The sequence below is a fragment of the Mesocricetus auratus genome, unplaced genomic scaffold, assembly GCF_017639785.1.
Source record: "Mesocricetus auratus isolate SY011 unplaced genomic scaffold, BCM_Maur_2.0 Super-Scaffold_100020, whole genome shotgun sequence".
Taxonomy (NCBI): Eukaryota; Metazoa; Chordata; class Mammalia; order Rodentia; family Cricetidae; genus Mesocricetus; species Mesocricetus auratus.
In genome coordinates, this window is record NW_024429201.1 from 23306554 (window position 1) to 23326452 (window position 19899).

The following is a 19899-nucleotide window of genomic DNA, read 5'->3' on the forward strand; positions in this document are numbered from 1 at the left end:
CTTCATACAAGCTCAAGTCATTTAAGAGGGGACCTCAGTTAAGAAACTGCCTCAGATACAGAAGCCTGTAAGACATTTTCTCAATTAGTGACTGAGCTGAGGGGGGGGGCGTGGAGGGGGGGGCAGCTCATTGTGAGTGGTGCTATCCCTAGGCTGCTGGTCTTGGTTTCTGTGAGAAAGCAGGCTCAGCAAGCCAGTAATCAACACTGCTCCATGGCCTCTGCATCAGCTCCTGCCTCCAGGTTCCTGCCCAGTTTGATTTCATGTCCTGATGTCCTTTAGTGATGAACAGTTAAGTTGCTTTTGGTTATGGTGTTTCATCGAAGCAATTGAAACCCTAACTAAGACAACTACCGCACTTCAGAGTCCTGAGCTTTGATGCCTGGGGCCACGGCTCAGTTCTTTGAGCTCTTTCAGAAACCTTTGTGGCTGGGTACAGAACCAGGATCCATTTTCTGTTTTGTTCTGAAAGTCAACCCCACTAGTCACTCCCTAAGCAAAATAAACTGCGGGCTCCTCCTTGTCAGGCCTCAACCACGACCCCCTTTTGAGATCTGACCCTGGAAGGTAGCAAAGCACACACCCTAAGGTTCCAGAGGTTCCAGAACGTGGGAAGGACCCTTTAAAATTCCCGGAAGCCATCCCTCCTCCTCCTCCACATCCTTCTGGCAGGAGGTGCCCAAACATCGCCCACCGCCCTGGGCTTTGGGAATGCGGCTGGGGTTCAGCCGGTAAGACCTTGGAGAACCTGCGCGTGGGTACCTGTGGCCAGGTCCACTCGCGTGGAAGATTAAAGGCTCGACGTGACCCGTCTAAACTGGCAAAATAAAGACATTAAAGAAATAACACTGTCCACACATCTGGGGACACCCTTATCACTGCAGCATCAACCTTTAAATGCATCTCCCCTAAATTACAAAAACAGAAGTCATTTCGCCAACTTTTAGCTAAACTCCAAACTTGGCGAGCGCGCGCGGACGCCAATAAGGGGGAGATTTGGCGCACCACGACGGGGCGGCCCCGGTCTGGTTCCGCGTCCCAGGAGGGTCATTGAAGAGGTGGCGGGCGGTTTTCAATGACCCTGGAGGCTGAGTCACTCCCGGGCTCACAGCTAAGCCACACTGGGAGAATATAGGGTGTGAGCATCTGACCCGGAGCGAGGGGCTGCGGGCGCGAGCGGAGGCCGCGAGCACGCGCACAGCCCTCGGGGCCCCGCCCACGCCCCTGAACCGCCTCCAAATACTCCTCCGCGCGGCCTCGCAGTCGCCTCCGGTCTCCCGCAGGGTCCCAACGCTCTGCTCCGAAGAAAGCCGGCGACCGCGGGCGCCCAGCCGCGCGGGCAGCCTCGGGACAATGGGGCCGCGGCGCTTGCTGCTCGTCGCGGTTGGCCTCAGCCTGTGCGGTCCCTTGCTGTCTTCCCGCGTCCCCGTGCGCCAGCCAGGTAAGAGCTGCCCCCGGTGCGCTCAAGGGGCTATCAGAAGATAGTTTGCGACTGCTCCGCGAGGGGGTCTGCCTGGCTGCAACCCTGCCTCAGTTTCCCCCAGGAGCCAAACAGGCGTTTGAACCGAAATCTAGAGCCTCCCCTAGTCACATCCAGGTGGGGTTTGCCATCATCCTCTTTCTGCCCCCGCAGGGTCGATGCTCCTTTGGACTCTGGTTTGGGGCTGGGGGAGGGGTGCAGCCCACTCGGTTTTGGCTCGGGAGGAGGGGCCCGAGTCTCCGGAGCAGTCTCTGTCGTTGCATTTGTTGTCATTGTGTGGCCTCTTTTGCAAGACCACCTTCAGAAAGAAAGGGTCCGGTGGTTTGGATGTGAAGTGAAACCACTCCCGCCTAAGTTTTGCTTTGTTGGAACTCTCTTTCTTGCTTGATTTACAAAGAAAGTAAGGTGATGTAAAAAAAAAAAATCCATAAGCACACTTAGCGGACAATGAAGACTGGCAGCCCCCCAGCTCGGCGTAGTTACCCGGGAGGTGACTGAAGTGTGTGTGTTGGGGGTGGGAGGTGTCTTTGTTATCTGAAACTCGTTCCTCTGGGAAAGGGACCCCTCCTCAGAATCAGACTCATCTAGTCCCAGTTTTTCCTCAATGGAATTTCTCATCTGCCTCAAAAAGGTTGCCTGCCTTCAGTGCATTCGTTATCGACTGTATTTTTAAGCATCTGCCTGTTTCACCAAGCAAACTAATTTGGCCAATTTATTTCGTCAAATATTTTCTCTCCTTTCTCCAAAGTAGAGGCGTTGCCTGTAAAGTTCCTGATTAGAAAGCGAGGGAGCTGGTTTTGAATTTCTTAGTAGGAATAATACGGTAGAAACCCCTAGCCAGAAACCCCTCGCCGTGTCTTTCATGCCGAAGAAAATCTAGTGGGTTTTTGTTCGTTTGTTTGTTTTTTTGTTGTTGTTGTTGTTGTTTTTGTTTTTGGTTATCGCTGAAAGAATGTGCACTCCCATGCTCCCAAACGCCAGGATTAAGAGGTGACAAAGAGTAGGGTGTTTCCTATTTTCTGTCCTTTCTCGGTGTGTACTGAGTGATGCTCATGGGAAAACTCAAGAGCCCCAGACAGGGCCCCAAGTTTAGCTGCAACTAGCCAGCCTGCCTGCCTGCCTGTGGGTAGCCATCCTTAATCAGCTGTGGGGGAGAGGGGTGGAAAGTGTGTGCAGAGGTTCCATGTCACGTAACTCGATGTTGCTTCCTCAGTTTTATTTTGAGACAGGCCTTGGAAAATACAGACTTTGAAACTTGGGCAGTGCAGGGCATCGGCGTGCTCAGCTACACCAGGCTGATCAGTCCTTCCTTCGGGTAGCCCGCATAGCGGATTGGGGTGCCTGTAGGGAGCGAAGTCAGAGGCTGCTCCCCGCTTCTTCCTCGTGGAAGGGATAGAAGAGCACCAGCAGAAACAGAGACTACTTACTGAACAAGCATTGGCTAGTGTGTCTACACTGGGTTCTGGAAGCCCTTGATGGGGAAAGAAGAAAGGGCAAGAGAAGGGGGAACTAGGTGGTAAATGAAGTATTTTATGTTCCCACCTCTCAAACAAACTCCCTGATAAGAAGAGAGTTTGCCCTCTTTTACTGATTCTAACACTGAGGCCAAGGACACCGAGTGACCTGCCATCAGGGACTGGCTATAGGAGTGACCCACCCATGTTAGGTGCATGCAATACGTAAATTCACAAATAAAATCAACTCAAAATAAGTCTGCTTCCCATTACCACTGCATGCCAGCAATTGTAAACTGTTGGTGTCTGAAACACTAGCACATCTAACAATCTCTCCCCATCCGGTGTCTTCCCTTGCCCCGATACCCTCAAGGCTCTCTGCAGCCCTGCCCACCAGTCCCTGCTTTCCTATGGTATCTTGTCATTTCCTGTCTTGTCACTTTGTATCTGTCTCAATTCCCTGCCAAGGTCCCCATGGTGTCTAGAACAAATGTTCAATCCACAGGTGTTTGTTGAGTAACTGGTGAGTTCATTAGGCAGTTAGTTTCCCCTGGCACAGGCAGTTTAGGTCCAAAGACTTGTATTTATTAAAGAAGGGGGTGTTAAAGGGTAAGGGGGATGCTTATGAGAGAGAGAAGGTGAAAAAAAGTTTGAGAATAGCTGATGGTAACTGTGGCAAAGTGCATTGGGATTTCAGGGCCACGCCTGGCTCGTCAGCAGGAAGTGAGGGGACCCTGTGCAAGCCAGCCAGCCAGCCCCGCTTCTCTCTGGCATCCCTTTCATGGCTTCTCTCTGGCATCCCTTTCATGGCTTCTCTCTGGCATCCCTTTCATGGCTTCTCTCTGGCATCCCTTTCATGCATCGGTCGCTCACCCGCCTGTGGATGTGTGCCTTCTCTGACTTCTTTCCCCATCACCCCAGGCCAGCTGGCCTTCCTCAGCTTCCCGTGCCCCTTTAACCAGAAGCCGCTCCTCTGGACGAAACACCACCCTAGCTGCCCCTGTTGGGTCTGCCATATGGACTTGGGCTTTTCAGAGTCCAGGATTTGTTTCTTCTCAGAAAATCTCCTTCCCATTCTCTTTCCTCCCCTCCCTCCTCATTGCTCATTTCTCTTTTGTTGCTGTCAAACTGGAGCTTAGCTGGGCTCTAAGCAAAAGGACCCCAAAGTAATGGAGTTCCCAGAAACCTGGGTTTCTAACAACCTGGGTTTTTACTCTCCTCATTTGGAGCCCATGTCCCTTTTCTCCCTAGGAGCTCCGTTTGTCAGTCTGGCTGTGTCTTATGGTTTATTTGTTCCCCACATCTTCCTCCTTGTATTATTTGTTCCATTGAGATGAAGCCCCCAGAACACACAGTCACCTACTCTGAAGTTTGGGGCAATGACTGCTTCCTTTGCTGTGTTCCCAGTTACCACGCCAGAAGGAACCCTGTGACCCCGGGCCCCCTTTCATCTGCCCCCTAACAACTACCAGTTGCTTTTTGTATCTGTGACTCTATCTGCTCTTGGAATTTCACCATCCACATGTGGCCTTGTGTTTCTGGGGATGAATTCATTCACTAGATCCAAAGTTCCCAGGGTCTGCTTCCACTGGGGGGACACCAAACACACTACTACCAGGATAATGTTAGGAACTGTGACATGTGCATGTTTACCGTGTTGCTAGCATCAGGCTCTGTATTTTCTAAAGTCAGTCTTCTCTGTTTCCTGGTTTGTGGCTTCTTTTATTCGGCTTTTCCCTCCCTCTTGGTGAAACTGTCAGAGTAAATGGCACTCCCTACGCGCCAGGTGTTTTTCCAGGATCCCTTCCCCAGGTATGTCCTCCAACAGTGAGCTTGCTGTAGTTCTCTGTCAAACACACTAGAGTCACCAAGTTGGGGCAGGGGAAGTGTTCAAGCCTGTGCTAGCAAGCCCCAGTGATGTCCCACACAGGCTCACGAACGCATGCACAGGCACAGTACTAGGATAACTGTCGTGTGTGTGCTGCCATGGCAACTCATGCTTGAGCAGCAAGCACTCTTACTCACTGAGCCATCTCTCCAGTACTGGTTTTTTGTTGTTGTTTTGTTTTGTTTTGAAACAGGGTTTTCTGTGCAGCACAGCTGGCATTAAACTCTGAAGTCCTCCTGCTTCAGCCTCCCAAGTGCTAGAATTACAGGCATGCACTACTATGCCTGGGTTTTGAAGTGAATGGCTTTATCCTACGTCCTAAGGTAGCCTACAAATCCTTTCTAACCTTGTATGTATCATCTGCTTTCAAAAGTAACTTTGCTGTCTGAAATTGCAGAACTAATCTGTGATTTGCATGTAGGAAGGAACAAATCTGTATAGCTTCAGGAAAAGGCAAAATAACGTGTATTTAAAGTTTGTGACAAATTGCAAATAGAGTTTTAGAGTGCTACAGAAAGGTGTTTTTTTTGTTTTTGTTTTTTTTGGCATAAGAAATACATTTTACATTAGGCACAGTTGGAGTATATACAATAACGTCCATGACACCTGTGTTGTCTAACACATGCAAAGCAAAGTTTGCCAAGAAGCCCTTGCCTTTACGGTGTGCAATCCATTCTCCACACTGTTATAGTTAAAATAGAACAAAAAAAAAAAAAAACGAACAAACAGAATGCACAGGAGGGTGAAAAGATGTCTCAGTAGTTGGCACAGTGCTCTTGCAGAGGACCTAGGATTGGCTCCCAGCTCCTGAATCCGGCAGCTCACAATTGCCTATGACTCCAGCCCCAGGGTGTTTAGATTCCTCAGGCCTCTGCGGGCACCCACACTCATGTGCACCCCACATGCACACAGTATTTATAAGTATTGGAACCTTACAAATAAATTTCATAGCCACTGCTCAGTCTTTACTGGAATTTAAACTGAGCGTAGGTGGGACAGTGACTTGTCCCTAAAGAACAAAATCAATGGTTTGCCAAGAGCCCTGCTTTCCCAGAAGTACCATTTGTGAATCTCTTATCTTGTCTAGGACCGGTTTGTTTCCATTGAGATTCGGTGACTGCAGAAGGACTGGGGTAGAGGGACAGCTGTAGTCTGGGAGGGACTAGGGATCCTGTGTGCCCTGACTGTGAATTGGTCTTTTATCTCACTGCTGAGTAAAGTGCAGACAGAGCTTTCCTGGGACCTGAGGCTTGGGGATGGTGATTCAGTGCAGAGAACAGACCAGCAGGGCTAAGGGAGGCCTAGAGCATCCTCTAACCACACCTCTGTCTCCTGCCTCCAGGCACCATAGGCAAGAGCCCTACAGACTTGTGTGCACCTCCCCATGCCTTGGGAACACCATAATGACTTCCTGTAGCTGGCCTGCCTCCAGCTCCTCCTGGCCCGCCTGAAAGCCCCAGGGTGTGCCAAACAGACAACCTCCAGGACATGCTACCTTGAACTCTGCCTTACTGGTCTGTTCTCCCACTGACCTTAGGTAGACCCATCTAGAACATCACTTTAAATATTTGATTGGGGGGGGGTGTCCCAGGGAGGATGGTGGTCAGTAGGTAGGAGTACTTCTTGTGCAAGCAGGACAGCCTGAGTTTGAATTACAAGCACCCAGCCTCAGCATCCAATGACAGAAACAGGCAGACCTGGAGAGCTCTCTGGCTAGTCAGCCTGCTTAGCCAAAACGGAGGGCTTCTGTCCACTGAGAGAGCCTGTCTCAGAGCGATGAAGCAGAGAGCAGTCACAGAGACTCTCGATGTCCTTCTCTAGCCTCTGCATGCACACACATGGTAACACATACCCGCACACTCTGCAGGCACGCGCGTGTGCCCGCGCGCACACACACACACACACACACACACACCGGTTGGTTTTCACTGTCCATCTCTGTGCATGCATCTCTACTTCCATGCATGTCTGTGAGGGCTGAGGTGGGGATAGGGGTTGGTACCCATCCATAATCATGAATGAACTCCAGAATTCCCAAGCAACAGGAAGACTGTCCCCAAAATAGACGTGAAACACCTGAAAACTAAAGGACAGCATGGTTCATGTGGTCAAAGGGTATTGAGTAAGTCTTGATGCCGGACTATCTAGGCTCGAGTCATGGCTCACCCTCTTACCAGCTGTGTGATCTTGAATTAGTTACTTAGCCTCTCTGTGCCCCCGTATTGTCATTTAGTTACATGCTTATCTTGTAGGTGTGGTAGAGCTGTGTGAGGTCAAAGCAGGTGAAGTGTCTGGTGTTTAGTGGGTGTTCAACTCATGCCCACACACCAATTTCTAGATATTCCTCCAGGCCTTCAAAATGTTAATACTAGTCAGGCATGGTGACTCTTAATCCCAGCACTCTGGAGGCACAGGTGTGCAGATCTCTATGAGTTTCAGGACAGCCTGGTCTGCACAGCAAGTTCCACACAAGCCAAGGCTGCATAGTGAGACCCTGTCTCAATACATAAAATGTGGTAACAGATGATTTCTCTCAATGTAAAATCATGTCCGTAAGAACATTCAAGAACTTTCCCCTCCTTCAGAAATCAGACAAAGAAAAGCAGGAATAGCAATCCTTACATTTGGGGCTGGAGAGACGGCTCAGCAGTTAAGAGCACATGCTGCTCTTGCAGAGGTCCCGTTTGATCCTCAGTATCCATGTCAGATGGCCCACAACTAGCTCGAGGGAGGGCACCTGGTCTCTCTCTCTCTCTCTCTCTCTCTCTCTCTCTCTCTCTCTCTCTCTCTCTCTCTCTCTCTCACACACACACACACACACATGCATATACACACATGATTAAAAGGAAAACAAATCTTTTTAGAACAATGGTTACTGTTTTTAAATAAATAAACTTTTCATTTGTAATTTCTAGTGACAAGTAAGGACCATGAAATACTTGTTTTGCTTTTTCACATAATTACCTGTGGTCCATCATTCCGCTTCCATGTGACCAGCCTTATTTTATCTACATCCTCACTGTCATCCACAAGAGAATTTTAAAGCAAATCCCAGACTACATCTTACTTCATCTCCCCTCCCCTGACAGGGTTTCTCTGTGTAACTGCCCTGGATGTCCTGGAACTCTCTTTGTAGACCAGGCTGGCCTCGAACTCACGGACATCCGCCTGCCTCTGACTCCGAGTGCTGGAATTAAAAGCGTGCACCACCACTGCCCGGCTACCTAATAGAATGTGACGGTGATCTGGCTGAGAGGAATCCATTAGCCTGAGCATCACCAACATTGATTTGTGGCATCTGCATGGCTAGGCAAGTGTCCCCTCCTCTCTCACTGCTGTGTGTGTGTCCCTCCCAAGGCTGTTTCCCTGCAGGACCTTACTTGCAGAAAGAAGACTGCTGTTTGAGTAGCAGCACTCCTGCTGAACCTCCAAACAAGTTCTCAAGATCTGTCCTTAAGTATATTATTAAATAGAAATAGAAAAATTTAAAAGGATACTAAATACACATACAGCCCTAGAGATACTAACTCTTTTTTCCCATAAATGCAGTATCATTGTTAGAGGGTAACGAACAATTTTTTAATGTCATCCACTATGCCAGGTGTCCAAACTTTCCTGGTTGTCTTATTAATGCCTGTTGCTACTACTTACAAATCAGGAGGGAAGCTTACCTCCTACCTTCCTGGTCTTTTATCTGTAACTGCTCCTTAGCTCCTTTTAACCCTGGGGGCCAAACCCAGGACCATTGTGACTTCACCCCTTCTAATTACCATTTATTTATCTGTCTTGAAGGCTTGCTTCCCTCTGCCCTGATTGGCTGCAGCTTGAGCAGGCTCTTCATACACAGACAGTCTGGATCCTCTCCATCATCTTTTATGTTCAAAGCAATCTTTTTTGGCCAGTGGGAAGCCACAGGGTTTTGACCTGATGCTAATAATACTCAGAGGTATTCAAGGTCATGTTGTACATTTCCTATCCAGATGTGAAGGAGGGCATTTCCCTAGGGGGCCTGGCTCCTGCCCTGGGAAAGCAGTGTTTGTTTGCGTTGGAGGGAGTGGAGCATTCTAGAGAGGCTGGTGTTTTGCTTGACAGTCTGTCTCTGCCATGTTTTTCTCTTCTCGTGTTCTCCTCCCCTGTCATTCCATTTAGCCTGTGAAATGCAAGCCACAGTTGACCTGCTCTCTATGGGAATGTGGGCGAGAGCCTGACTTTCGCTTAGCACGTGAGCCCGAAGAAAACACTGAGTCACAGTTGAGACCCTGGCATGGTATTAAATCCCAGGATTAAAGGGACAGGGAAAGGGTATCTAGTCACCCCTCTGCTTCTAGCCAGATCTCAGCAAAGTCAAACCTGACACTGAGTTCAGGTCTCTGGTTTAGTCTGTGTTTAAGCTAGTTAGCAATAATAAGCTGTATTCAATATCAAAACCAAAGCCCAGAGTGTTGGTGAACACCTGTAATCCCAGCACTCAAGAGGTGAACACTACAGGATTGGGAGTTCAGGGCCAACTTCAGCTACATAGTGAGTTCAGGGGCTGCCTAGGCTACATGAGTCCATGTGTCAAAACCATGAAAATAATGCCAGAACCAAACAGGGCCCTTCACTAAGTTAAACTTAGCAGGAAATGTCAGGACCAACTTTGGGCCCTATATTGCTTTCTCTGTGAAACCAGAACTCTACTTTTTCTTGCTGTGACAACATCTTAATAGCCAAAGGCAAGGTGAATCAGACGAGCTTTGGTCAGCCAGCTCATAGACACTTCTCCTTTGACCTCTGAGACGTGCCGAGACTGCAGGAAAGTCTGAGGTGAGCAAACTTTAATTCCAGTGTGAGGCTCTTGAGCATATTGGAAGAATCTAGCCACGTTGCCTGGATAGTGTTAACAATGATGCTGACATACGCTTCTTAAAAATACTTTTTCTAGAGCTGGGCGTTGGTGGTGCATGCACTCCCAGCACTCGGGAGGCAGAGGCAGGCAGATCTCTGTGAGTTTGAGGCCAGCCTGGTCTACAGAAAGAGTTCTAGGACAGCCTCCAAAACAATACAGAGAAACCCTGTCTCGGAAAAAAAAAAAACTTTGTAAAAAACTAGCATATCAAATCTAAAGTGGGAAGGAAGGGTAACGCCTTCGGCAGTGATATTTAGTCGAGGGATTATGCATTCTTCCCCGTTCTAGACTGTAAATACCATGTGTTTCCTGGGTATAGTGTTCCTGTGATAGATATTGGGCTGGTGCCAAAGGACATGCCAGGGAGGGCATGTCAGAAAGCAGCATCAGCAAAGCTGCTAAGCCCAGGGACTGTTTTGTTTTCAGGGACAACATTCTAGCCACTCAGTTAGATGAGCAGTTTCAAGTCGTGTCCCTCTTTCAGTGTCACATGCGTTCCTACGGTGTTTGTATGCACCTGTTTCCCTCTGCATCACCCTCCGTCCGTCCAGGCTCATGGAACTGAGCATCAAGGCGTTTCCTTTGTGTCCATGCTCAGCAGTGGGAGTGCTGAGTCACAGGGTAATTCTAGTGTTAGAAGTTCCATGCCATCTCCATGATGGCTGTGCTTCCTACCCCAGCTGGTGTCCAGGGGTCCCGCCTTCTCCACACTCTTGCTGACAGACACTTGTTATCTTCCATTTTTTTCATCGCAGTCATCCTAACAAAAGTGAAGTGAACGATCACAGCGGTTTTAAATGACAGTTCCCTGACAATTAGTAACGCTAAGCATTTTATCACATGCCTTTTTGCATTGTGTTTAGAGAAATGTCTTATTTAGTTTCTGTCACGTTTTTTAGACAACTTGTTTTCTTGCTAATGAGTCAAGAATCCCTTGCCAGGTAGGGTGTGTGGTTTATAGCATTGTCCCCGTCTGTAAGCAGTCTCACTGTGGATGGTCCCTTTGCTGTACAGGGCTTTTATTTGATTCCACTCCTTCTGTCTTCTGCTTTTGTGGCGCAGGCCTTTGGGTCAGATCCACAAAGCTTTCACTCTGTGTTTTCTTACTAGAGTGCGTAGTTTCAGGTACTAGTTTTGGTTTGAGTCTTTAGGCCAGTCTGAGTTAGCTTTTCTATATGGGGATAAGGGAAAAAGTGTGGTGGCAGCTTGCTTCACAAGTTCACTGCAGCCTGCTCCTGAAGATGCAATCTCTGCCCTTCTGACGCTCTCACCACAACTCAAGAAAGCCAGCCAGGGGCCTGGAGAGATGGCTCAGAGGTTAAGAACACTGGCTGTTCTTCCAGAGGACCTGAGTTCAATTCTCAGCATCCACATGGTGGCTCACAACCATCCATAATGAGATCTGGCGTCCTCTTCTGGCTTGCAGGCATATTTGCAGACAGACAGAATGCTGTATATATAATAAATACAGTCTTTAAAAATAAATAAATTAGGAGTCACGTCTGAAGCCACGCCTCTAGGATGTGGTCACCACCAAAAGTTCACTGTCAAGCAAGATGCTACTACAGAAAAAGGTCCTTATTTTATTCCTATTTTACATTTTATTCCTATTTTATATTGCATTTCCCCTTTTATTTTTTTGGTATTTTTGAAATAAGGTCTCACTTTGTAGCCAGGATGACTTATACAGCAGCCCAGGTTGGCCTGAAATTTTCAGTTCTGGTCCAGTCTCCCAAGTGCTGGCATTACATGTATCTGCTACTGTGCCCAGCTGTCCAGTTATATGTATGTATGTATGTATAAATTATTATTATTGGTGGAGGGTTTTAAACCCTGGGCCTTCTACATGCTAGGCAAATGTTGTCACTGACCCCCAGTTTTGTGTGTGTGTGTGTGTGTGTGTGTGTGTGTGTGTGTGTGTGTGTGTGTCAGGGTTTCTCTGTTTAGTCCCTAGCTGTCCTATAACTCACCAAGTAGACCAGGCTGGCCTTGAATTCACAGAGATCTGCCTGACTGCCTCGTGAGTGCTAAGATCTCCTCCACCTCTTCCTCCTCCTTTTTTTCCTTTTTTTAAAATTTTTTTTATTTTATTAAGACAGGCCTGATCCTTCTACCTTCTGCCTTCCAAGCCCTAGAGTTCTAGGTGAATACTACTGTTGGTTTTTGTTTTTGTTTTTCTTAGTGATTGTTTGGGAGTTTTGTTTTTTATATCTACCTTATGAGCATGACTCAAGTGTTGTCCAAAACCGTGAGCAGAGGCTGGGCGTGGTTCATAATGCCTTTAGTCCCAGTACTTGGAAGGCAAGAGGCAGGTACATTTCTATGAGTTTGTGGCCAGTCTGGTCTGCATAGCAAGTTCCAAGCCAGCCAAGGCTATAAAGTGTGACCCTGTCTAAAACAAACAAAAAAGCTAACTTAGTGCAGAATTTGCACTGGAATTTGGACTCCTTTCGTAAGACTTTCCTTCCTGAAATTTTTTCCCAGTGACTATGGAACTTGTGACCAACCTCCTCCTCTGCATTTATTTGCTAGGGATTAGGGGATGCAGTAAACTTTGGAGACTAAGTGAGAAAGCCCAGAGGGTCATAGAAAGTCTGCTTAGGGTTTTGACTGGTATCCCAAAAAACAGACAAAAGGAAAGGAAAGGTTACAGTTTGAGTTAGAACTCAGAAAAGTGGGTAGGTGCGGTGATGATCTGTAAATGCCTGCTCCACTGCATAGCAGAGCTCTGTAAATGGCTGGCTGCATCACTGCACAGCAGAAGCTCTTATGCCTGCATCCCTGCACAGCATCAGGGAGGGTTTCTGGGAAGAGTAAGTACATCCTCTCACTAAAGGAATAATTCTTCCTCATCTCCTTAGCATGTCTTTCAGCTTTCCTGGGAAGTGGTCTCCAGGCCTCCTGGTGATTAACAGACCCAGTTGGATTAACTCTTCAGGAAGGAGACAATAGTGGGTCATCTTCTCATCTTAGGAGCAGATCAGGATGTCATCTCCACTCAGGGCCAGAGGGAGAACTCAGTAACTTTACCTTAATGGACTTCAACAAATCCCTGACACCTGCACCTTTTTATTTAGTGTTTTAATTTTGGCAGTTGGTAGGAGGCGGGGGTTAGCAATTGGGATGTTTTCCTTTCTGGTTTATCCAGGAAAAGGAAGACGGTCCAAAATCAGTTATAAGCAGAGTCCATTGTAGGTGTCTCCCAAGGTGACTAATCCCTCTTTGGCTACCTGACATCCCCCTCGAGATTTAAGATCTGTTAGGAGATGGGCTGGGATTAGGACTTACAAGGGTTTAGAATCTCTACTCCTAATAGTATTAGATTGCAGGAGGCCCATGAGTATCAGCTGTAAAGGAGAAGAGATGAAATTGAGACAGCAGTTGAGTACATGAGATCTAGAGATTAATAGATCTTGTGTACCAGGATTATAACAGATAAAACCCATTTCCACTGTGAACACTCTGACATCATTCCCAAAGTTCTTCACCCGAAGCAATGGTGGTGCCTTGGGCTGGAGGTTCAGTCACACTTTCATGCATAGCTTCTAGGCATCTGTGTAAAAGAAAAGAAAGATAGCAAGAATCCAGACCAGGGGCAGACGCCCTAAACACTTCTGACATGTGTGGCCTGAAACAAAGACAAAACTTGTCCATAAGATATATCCAGCTCTAGCTAAGGAAAAAAGATGATGCATTGTCCCCGAAACTACCTGGGAATATCCTGCCTGCTGTCCCTGTCTGCTATGAACACCAAAGTGCCTTCCCCACTGTCTATGCAACACTCCACTAAGTGCCTGTGAGCCCTAAGGGATCAAGGCTGTTTCCCCTCACTCCGCCTTGTCTAGCCTCTGGCAGATTGTCCAAGGAAGACAACCATGAATCTTCTCATCTCATTTATTCTGACATCATCTACCTGGACACAGAATCAGCTCACCGTTTAAGGGCTCAGCCCCATATATGAGCTCTGTCTCAAACCTCAGGTCCCTGAGCCCAGACCCCCAGAACTATAACCAAAAAGGCTGTGTTAGGGGCTTCCATAATATCTATTTTTATTCTATAATTTGCTAGAGCAGTTAGCTCAAGGAGCCCAGGAAATAAGTTCACCCATTCTTCCCTTTGATCATAAATGATATTACAGAAGATGCTAATGAATGGCCAGGTGGGAAAAAGACAGAGCAAGATGTGCAGAAGGGGCAGAAACTCCCCTGCCAACCTTCCAGTCGTGCTTTGGGCTTTCATGTGACCATCCTTGGTCCTGAAGCTATCTAGAGGCAGTCAGCTCATTAGCATACAAAAGATATTCTTATCCTGGAGATTTCAAGAATCTCTAGACCTATGTGCCAGGAAATGAGACAAAGGACAAGTAGGTATTCCAGGTTATCACAGACACTTTGAGGTGAGGACAGAGCTGATGCATACCATCTTTTACACCAAGACTCACCCTCCCTACCTGTGCCTTCTACTGTTCTGTCATCCTGAGTACCTTGGTCATTGATGGGGTACAGCAGGGAGGAACTGCAGAGCCTGTAGTTTTATTCTTAGAGGATTGGCTCAGCAGGACCCTGCGTAGCTGTGCAGAAGCAGAACTCGCCAGTGCCTTACATTGTGCCTCTCTGAAAGTGTGTTTTCAGGAAGGTTCTTGTTGTGGAATACTCCTTTACACTGCGTGAAGACGTGTCACTGTGTTTAGTTTAATAAAGACCTGACTGGCCATTAGCTAGGCAGGAAGAGGTTAGGCGGACAGAGGGCTCTAGGGAGAAGAAAGGAAGAGTCGCCAGCCAACACCGAGGAGCAAGACACGCAGGAGGAGAGGTAAAAGCCATGAGTCACTGGCATCTGGGTTGATGTAAGTTTTAAGAGCTAGTTGAACAAGTCTAAGCTATAGGCCAATCTTTTATAATTAATAATAAGTCTCCGTGTCATTTTGTTTGTGAGCTGGTAGCTCAAAGAAAAATCTGTCTACAGGTTCCATTAAAGAAAACAAAACCAAATCTGAAAATCTACGGCACTTGTCAAGTTTTAAGGCTTAACTCCTGAAACATCCCTGAGAGGCACATCCAGCCTTTGCCACCAGTACCCCCCAAGATCAGAGACCTCGTCCCATCACTCTGTGGCTCTTGTCTGCACAGCTCAGCTCCCCAGCACCCAGCAGATGTAGGATTTTATCAAAGCTCTGTGCAAGGAAAACCCAGTTGTCTGACTGGTACCACTGCTCTTCAAGTGAATAATTTTGATGGATGACTGGGCTAAGGAGGTGTATCGAGCTGAGCTTTTATTTTGACACCTGGTTGATACTTCAAAGAGCCTGGCTGGCCAGGTGTGCACCTCGAGGCATACAGCGATCTAGAATAATGTCATGACCTGGTGTAAGTGGCCAAGCACGTCTGCTGCCAGACTGACCTGCTGGACAAGGAGGCAAGTGATGGCTGAGGTGAGAGGCGCCTCCTGGTTGTGTGAAGTAACCAGAAGGCCTCTGAACCTAGATAGGAACAACATTTAGGACATCTGTTTTGTAAGCAAACTGAAGACAGGAAAACTACTGCCATGTGGACCTTGGTCGTCAGGTTGGGGAGCCCTGGGTCCTACTCTGGATGGCCCCCGTTCTATGGCACGTAGGAACTTTTCTCTCTATGTGGATTCACCCTCTGGGAGAGGTGGGTTCCTCAGGATGGCTCAAACTCGCTGTGGAAGGAAAGAGAATTGATAGAAACTAGAGGTAGGCCGGGTGGTGGTGGCGCACGCCTTTAATCCCAGCACTCGGGAGGCAGAGGCAGGTGGATCTCTGTGAGTTCGAGGCCGGGCTGGACCGATAGCCTCCAAAACAATACAGAGAAACCCTATCTCATAAAAAACCAAAAAAAAAAAAAAAAAAAAAAACTAGAGGTAAACTGCATGTATAGATGGCGAGGTGTAGAACAGGGAAGAGAGCACTTTTTGAGGACTGCCAGAATGGCTCGTGGATAAGGGCACTGACCAGAGTTCAATCCCCTGGGTACGCATGATAGAAGGAGAGAACCAACCGCCTGTGGTGTGCCTGGTCTCTCCTACCACATAAAATAAAATACATAAAATGTTAAGGAAAGCACCGTTTGATCTTTCATGCAAGTGAGGACTGCAAGGTAGATCTGGGTGGTGGTTTGTCCACCTTTGTCCCCCGGAGGGGCAGAGTATTGGGAGTTAGCTTACATCCAAGGAGAATGTTGCACCGTGCTCTACGAGAGGAGCATATTCACCAACAAAGTCCGTAGTCCATTTGTGCATGACCTGAACCTAACCATCTGCACCCCGGGGAAAACTGCAAAAAGCAGACAAATGTACCCTCCGCTTGCCTGCTTGTTTATCAGACTCACCTTCTCAACGTTTTCTTTTTCAGAATCCGAGATGACAGATGCCACTGTGAACCCCCGCTCATTTTTTCTCAGGAATCCCAGTGAAAACACATTTGAACTGGTCCCCCTGTGGGATGAAGAGGAGAAAAATGAAAGCGCCTTGCCTGAGGGCAGGGCAATCTACTTAAACAAAAGCCACTCTGCTCCCGCCCCCTCTGCCCCCTTCATCTCTGAAGACGCCTCAGGGTATCTGACCAGCTCCTGGATGAGGCTCTTCATCCCGTCAGTTTACACCTTTGTGTTTGTAGTCAGCCTGCCTCTGAACATCCTGGCCATCGCGGTGTTTGTCTGGAAGATGAAGGTCAAGAAGCCGGCTGTGGTGTACATGCTGCACCTGGCCATGGCTGACGTGCTGTTCGTGTCCGTGCTCCCCTTGAAAATCAGCTACTACTTTTCCGGCAGTGACTGGCAGTTTGGGTCTGGGATGTGTCGCTTCGCAACTGCAGCCTTTTATTGTAACATGTATGCCTCCATCATGCTCATGACGGTCATAAGCGTTGACCGGTTCCTGGCCGTCGTCTACCCCATCCAGTCCCTGTCCTGGCGCACTCTGGGCAGAGCTAACATCACTTGCCTGGTCATTTGGGTGATGGCCATCATGGGGGTGGTGCCTCTTCTCCTCAAGGAACAGACCACGCAGGTTCCGGGGCTCAACATCACCACCTGCCACGACGTCCTCAATGAGACCCTGCTGCAGGGCTTTTACTCCTACTACTTCTCGGCCTTCTCGGCCGTCTTCTTTCTTGTGCCGCTGGTCATTTCCACCGTCTGCTACATGTCCATCATCCGGTGTCTCAGCTCCTCCTCGGTTGCCAACCGGAGCAAGAAGTCCAGGGCTTTGTTCCTGTCGGCCGCTGTGTTCTGCGTCTTCATCGTCTGTTTCGGACCCACCAACGTCCTCCTGATCACGCACTACCTGCTCCTCTCTGACAGCCCTGCCACGGAGACGGCCTACTTCGCCTACCTCCTCTGCGTCTGTGTGAGCAGCGTGAGCTGCTGCATCGATCCCTTGATTTACTACTACGCCTCCTCTGAGTGCCAGAGGCACCTCTACGGCATCTTGTGCTGCAAAGAAAGCTCCGACCCCAACAGTTACAACAGCACCGGCCAGCTGATGCCGAGTAAGATGGACACCTGCTCTAGTCACCTGAATAACAGCATATACAAAAAGCTATTAGCTTAGGGGAGAAGGATTGCTGGAAGGTCACACAGAAAAGGTTGGAATGGACAGCCCGGGAGCCTGTTAGTCTCTGGCAAGAACTAGATTTACTTCACAAACCACGACTGATTTGCATGCCTACTTCTTACAAGTGCTGTCAAGCATAATTACCAGAAAAGTAATGGGAACCAGAGAGAGATTTCCAATGTTGCCAGTGCTGCGATGGCAACCGTCACTTCTTGTATATCTAGGTGACTTAAATATACAGATGGTATGCACACACATATTTGCAATGCAGTATGGAATCAGTGCTTTGATACTTTCTTGTTTATTCCCTACCAATTACTATGGAAATAATTGGATTCTCTGAGTTAATAAACAAAGTCTGTTTTGGTGGATGTTAACACTGAACAGCTGAAGGTATCTAATGATAGGGAAGGAGTTCATAGTTTAGACCTAACACAGCTTTTGCCCATATATATATATGTATATATATTTCAACTATTTGATGGTAACGTTTAAACAATAGAAGGGTGAAACAGTATTATCTGTGTAGGAGAAGATCTCGTTCTTTTCATCTTGAATTACCAAAGCAGTTGGAAAGCCCATTTTGATATGGGGTATCATTTTTTCAGTTTACATGCTAAATATATGGACCAAGACTAAGCATAAAACTCACCAGGATCATAAGAAACCTTACAAAGCAGCCAAAGTCTGAGGAGATAACTTGGCACAGCCATCTCCATGGGGGCCTCTGAACAGCAGATGCATATTTATCCAGCTGTGCCTCCCAGAGAGCAGTGATGGGGACCACCAGGCCCACTCCTTCCTCCTAGGCATCCCATTAGCTATGAGTTGACTATATCTGCTTGAAGCTGGCAAGATAGGATATGACATCCTGGGGGGGAATAACTACAAAAGTCGCCCGCACATCTGAGGAGCAGAGAAAGGTGTGTTTATATCCAGTAGCTGCCCTGAAAGGCTGCCTCTTGCACAGACACACACACCCATGTGGCCTGGGCACTCTGGTAGATACTGGGCCTACAAACTCACCGACTGCGGAAGATTAACTGAGTCTTGCCTTTACTCAAGCAACTCAGAAAGCTGACATGGCCAACTCGATGTATGCACTGCAAATACACCATTGTACATAGAAGTGTCTTCAGCCACACATCACCAAGCGTATTTCACATAAGTAAGGCCTAACAGCTAAACAGCTTTGGATATCTGAGTTTCTGCTTCAGTAGCTGTAGGTTAGGATAAAAACACAGTTTAAGATGTATATTTTTAAGAAATAAACCCTTAAGTCTACAATAATTAGACACTATTTATTTACAGATATTTTATTAAAAATTATCCAAATCAGCCAGGCATTGTGGTGCATGCCTTTAAGCCCAGCACTTGGGAGGCAGAAGTAGGCAGATCTCTGTGAGTTCAGGTCATTCTGGTCTACATAATGGCTTCTAGGCCATCTAGGGCTACATAGTAAGACCTCCGCTCAAAACAATTATGACATCAGAACAAAACAAAAACACCTTTTTAGAAAGCAAGAAAACACAAAAAGTTTTACCTGAACCCAGTTTTAAGAAATATATAGGCATTTTCCCTAACAGTTAATTAAATTATTTTAAAAGCATTTTCAATGCCACTGTGACTAATAAGCATATGAAAATCTTCATGGCTTTGACAAAGTAATTTGAAAATTAATTTGAAACATATACTTTTCCTGATTTAAGAACTATGTTGGCATTTTAAGCAAATAAAGGAGAGTAGAAAGGGTACATGTTTATTTAAGAGAACAAAGTATTTTCAAATATTGTAGAATAGCTTCCATGAAGGTCCTGTAATTATACTGTTAACTCAGTTACTGTATTGATTTATAGAAATCATCCGCTCACTGTTATATGTTCTGTCTGTGACGTAATATAACTATCATTGTACTTGCGAACTTTGGTGTCACTGTTTCGTGTTCACTCTTTTTTAAAAATATTATATAACATATTAATAAACATGAAAATGTGCTTGGTGTCTATCTGGAACAGATTATTGTGGGCCCTGGTGGGAGAGCAGAGGTGCTTTATGGAGGTGGAACTAGGGTTTCAGGGTGAGTAGGGGACGGGGAGGGTCCCCAGAGGCTATAGGTCAGGGAAAGCCCTTACCATAAACTAATCCCCTCTACAAGACCCTGCCACTCCTTGCTAGTGCTTCCCATTTGTGCTGTGTGTGTGTGTGTGTGTGTGTGTGTGTGTGTGTGTGTGTGTGTGAGATCCAATCATCATGATGCCATTTCCATACCTGTATATAGGGTACCTTGATCATCTTTACATCCACCACCTCCCTTACCCCACTCCCTCCCTCACCCTCTGACTGCTCCACAGCCACCGCACCCCCACTCACACCCTTCACTGTCATGTCCTTTCTCCTAAATGACACATATGAGCTCAGCCACAGGGTCAGACGCCAAGAGCACCATACATGAGCTTCCTTGGACATGGAGAAGGGATCTAGGGGAATAAGAAGAGAGTGGAGAGGAGAGTTCAGCGTGGTTTCTGCAAAGGCATTCACTGGACAGTTATCTTCCTGTGTTTTAATCCTCTTTTGGGGAAATTGATGATTCTAACATTGAAAACACATTCAGTCC

The 19899-nt window shown here is 47.3% G+C and overlaps 1 protein-coding gene across 1 annotated transcript; it reads left to right on the top strand.

Annotated features, from left to right (window-relative positions):
- Positions 1-1252: 1252 nt before the first annotated feature.
- F2r (coagulation factor II thrombin receptor) lies at positions 1253-19279 on the top strand. Its single transcript, XM_005065633.4, has 2 exons — positions 1253-1441; positions 16084-19279. The coding sequence occupies exons 1-2, from the start codon at positions 1354-1356 to the stop codon at positions 17280-17282; spliced, it is 1287 nt and encodes a 428-aa protein (XP_005065690.1). The 5' UTR covers positions 1253-1353; the 3' UTR covers positions 17283-19279.
- Positions 19280-19899: the final 620 nt, after the last annotated feature.

What these genes read in the sequence shown, in the direction of transcription:
- F2r (XM_005065633.4), top strand. Translation starts at nt 1,354, where the DNA reads ATGGGGCCGCGGCGCTTGCTGCTCGTCGCGGTTGGCCTCAGCCTGTGC. An exon ending in CGTCCCCGTGCGCCAGCCAG is followed by an intron (nt 1,442 to 16,083) that starts GTAAGAGCTGCC and finishes TTTCTTTTTCAG; the next exon opens with AATCCGAGATGACAGATGCC.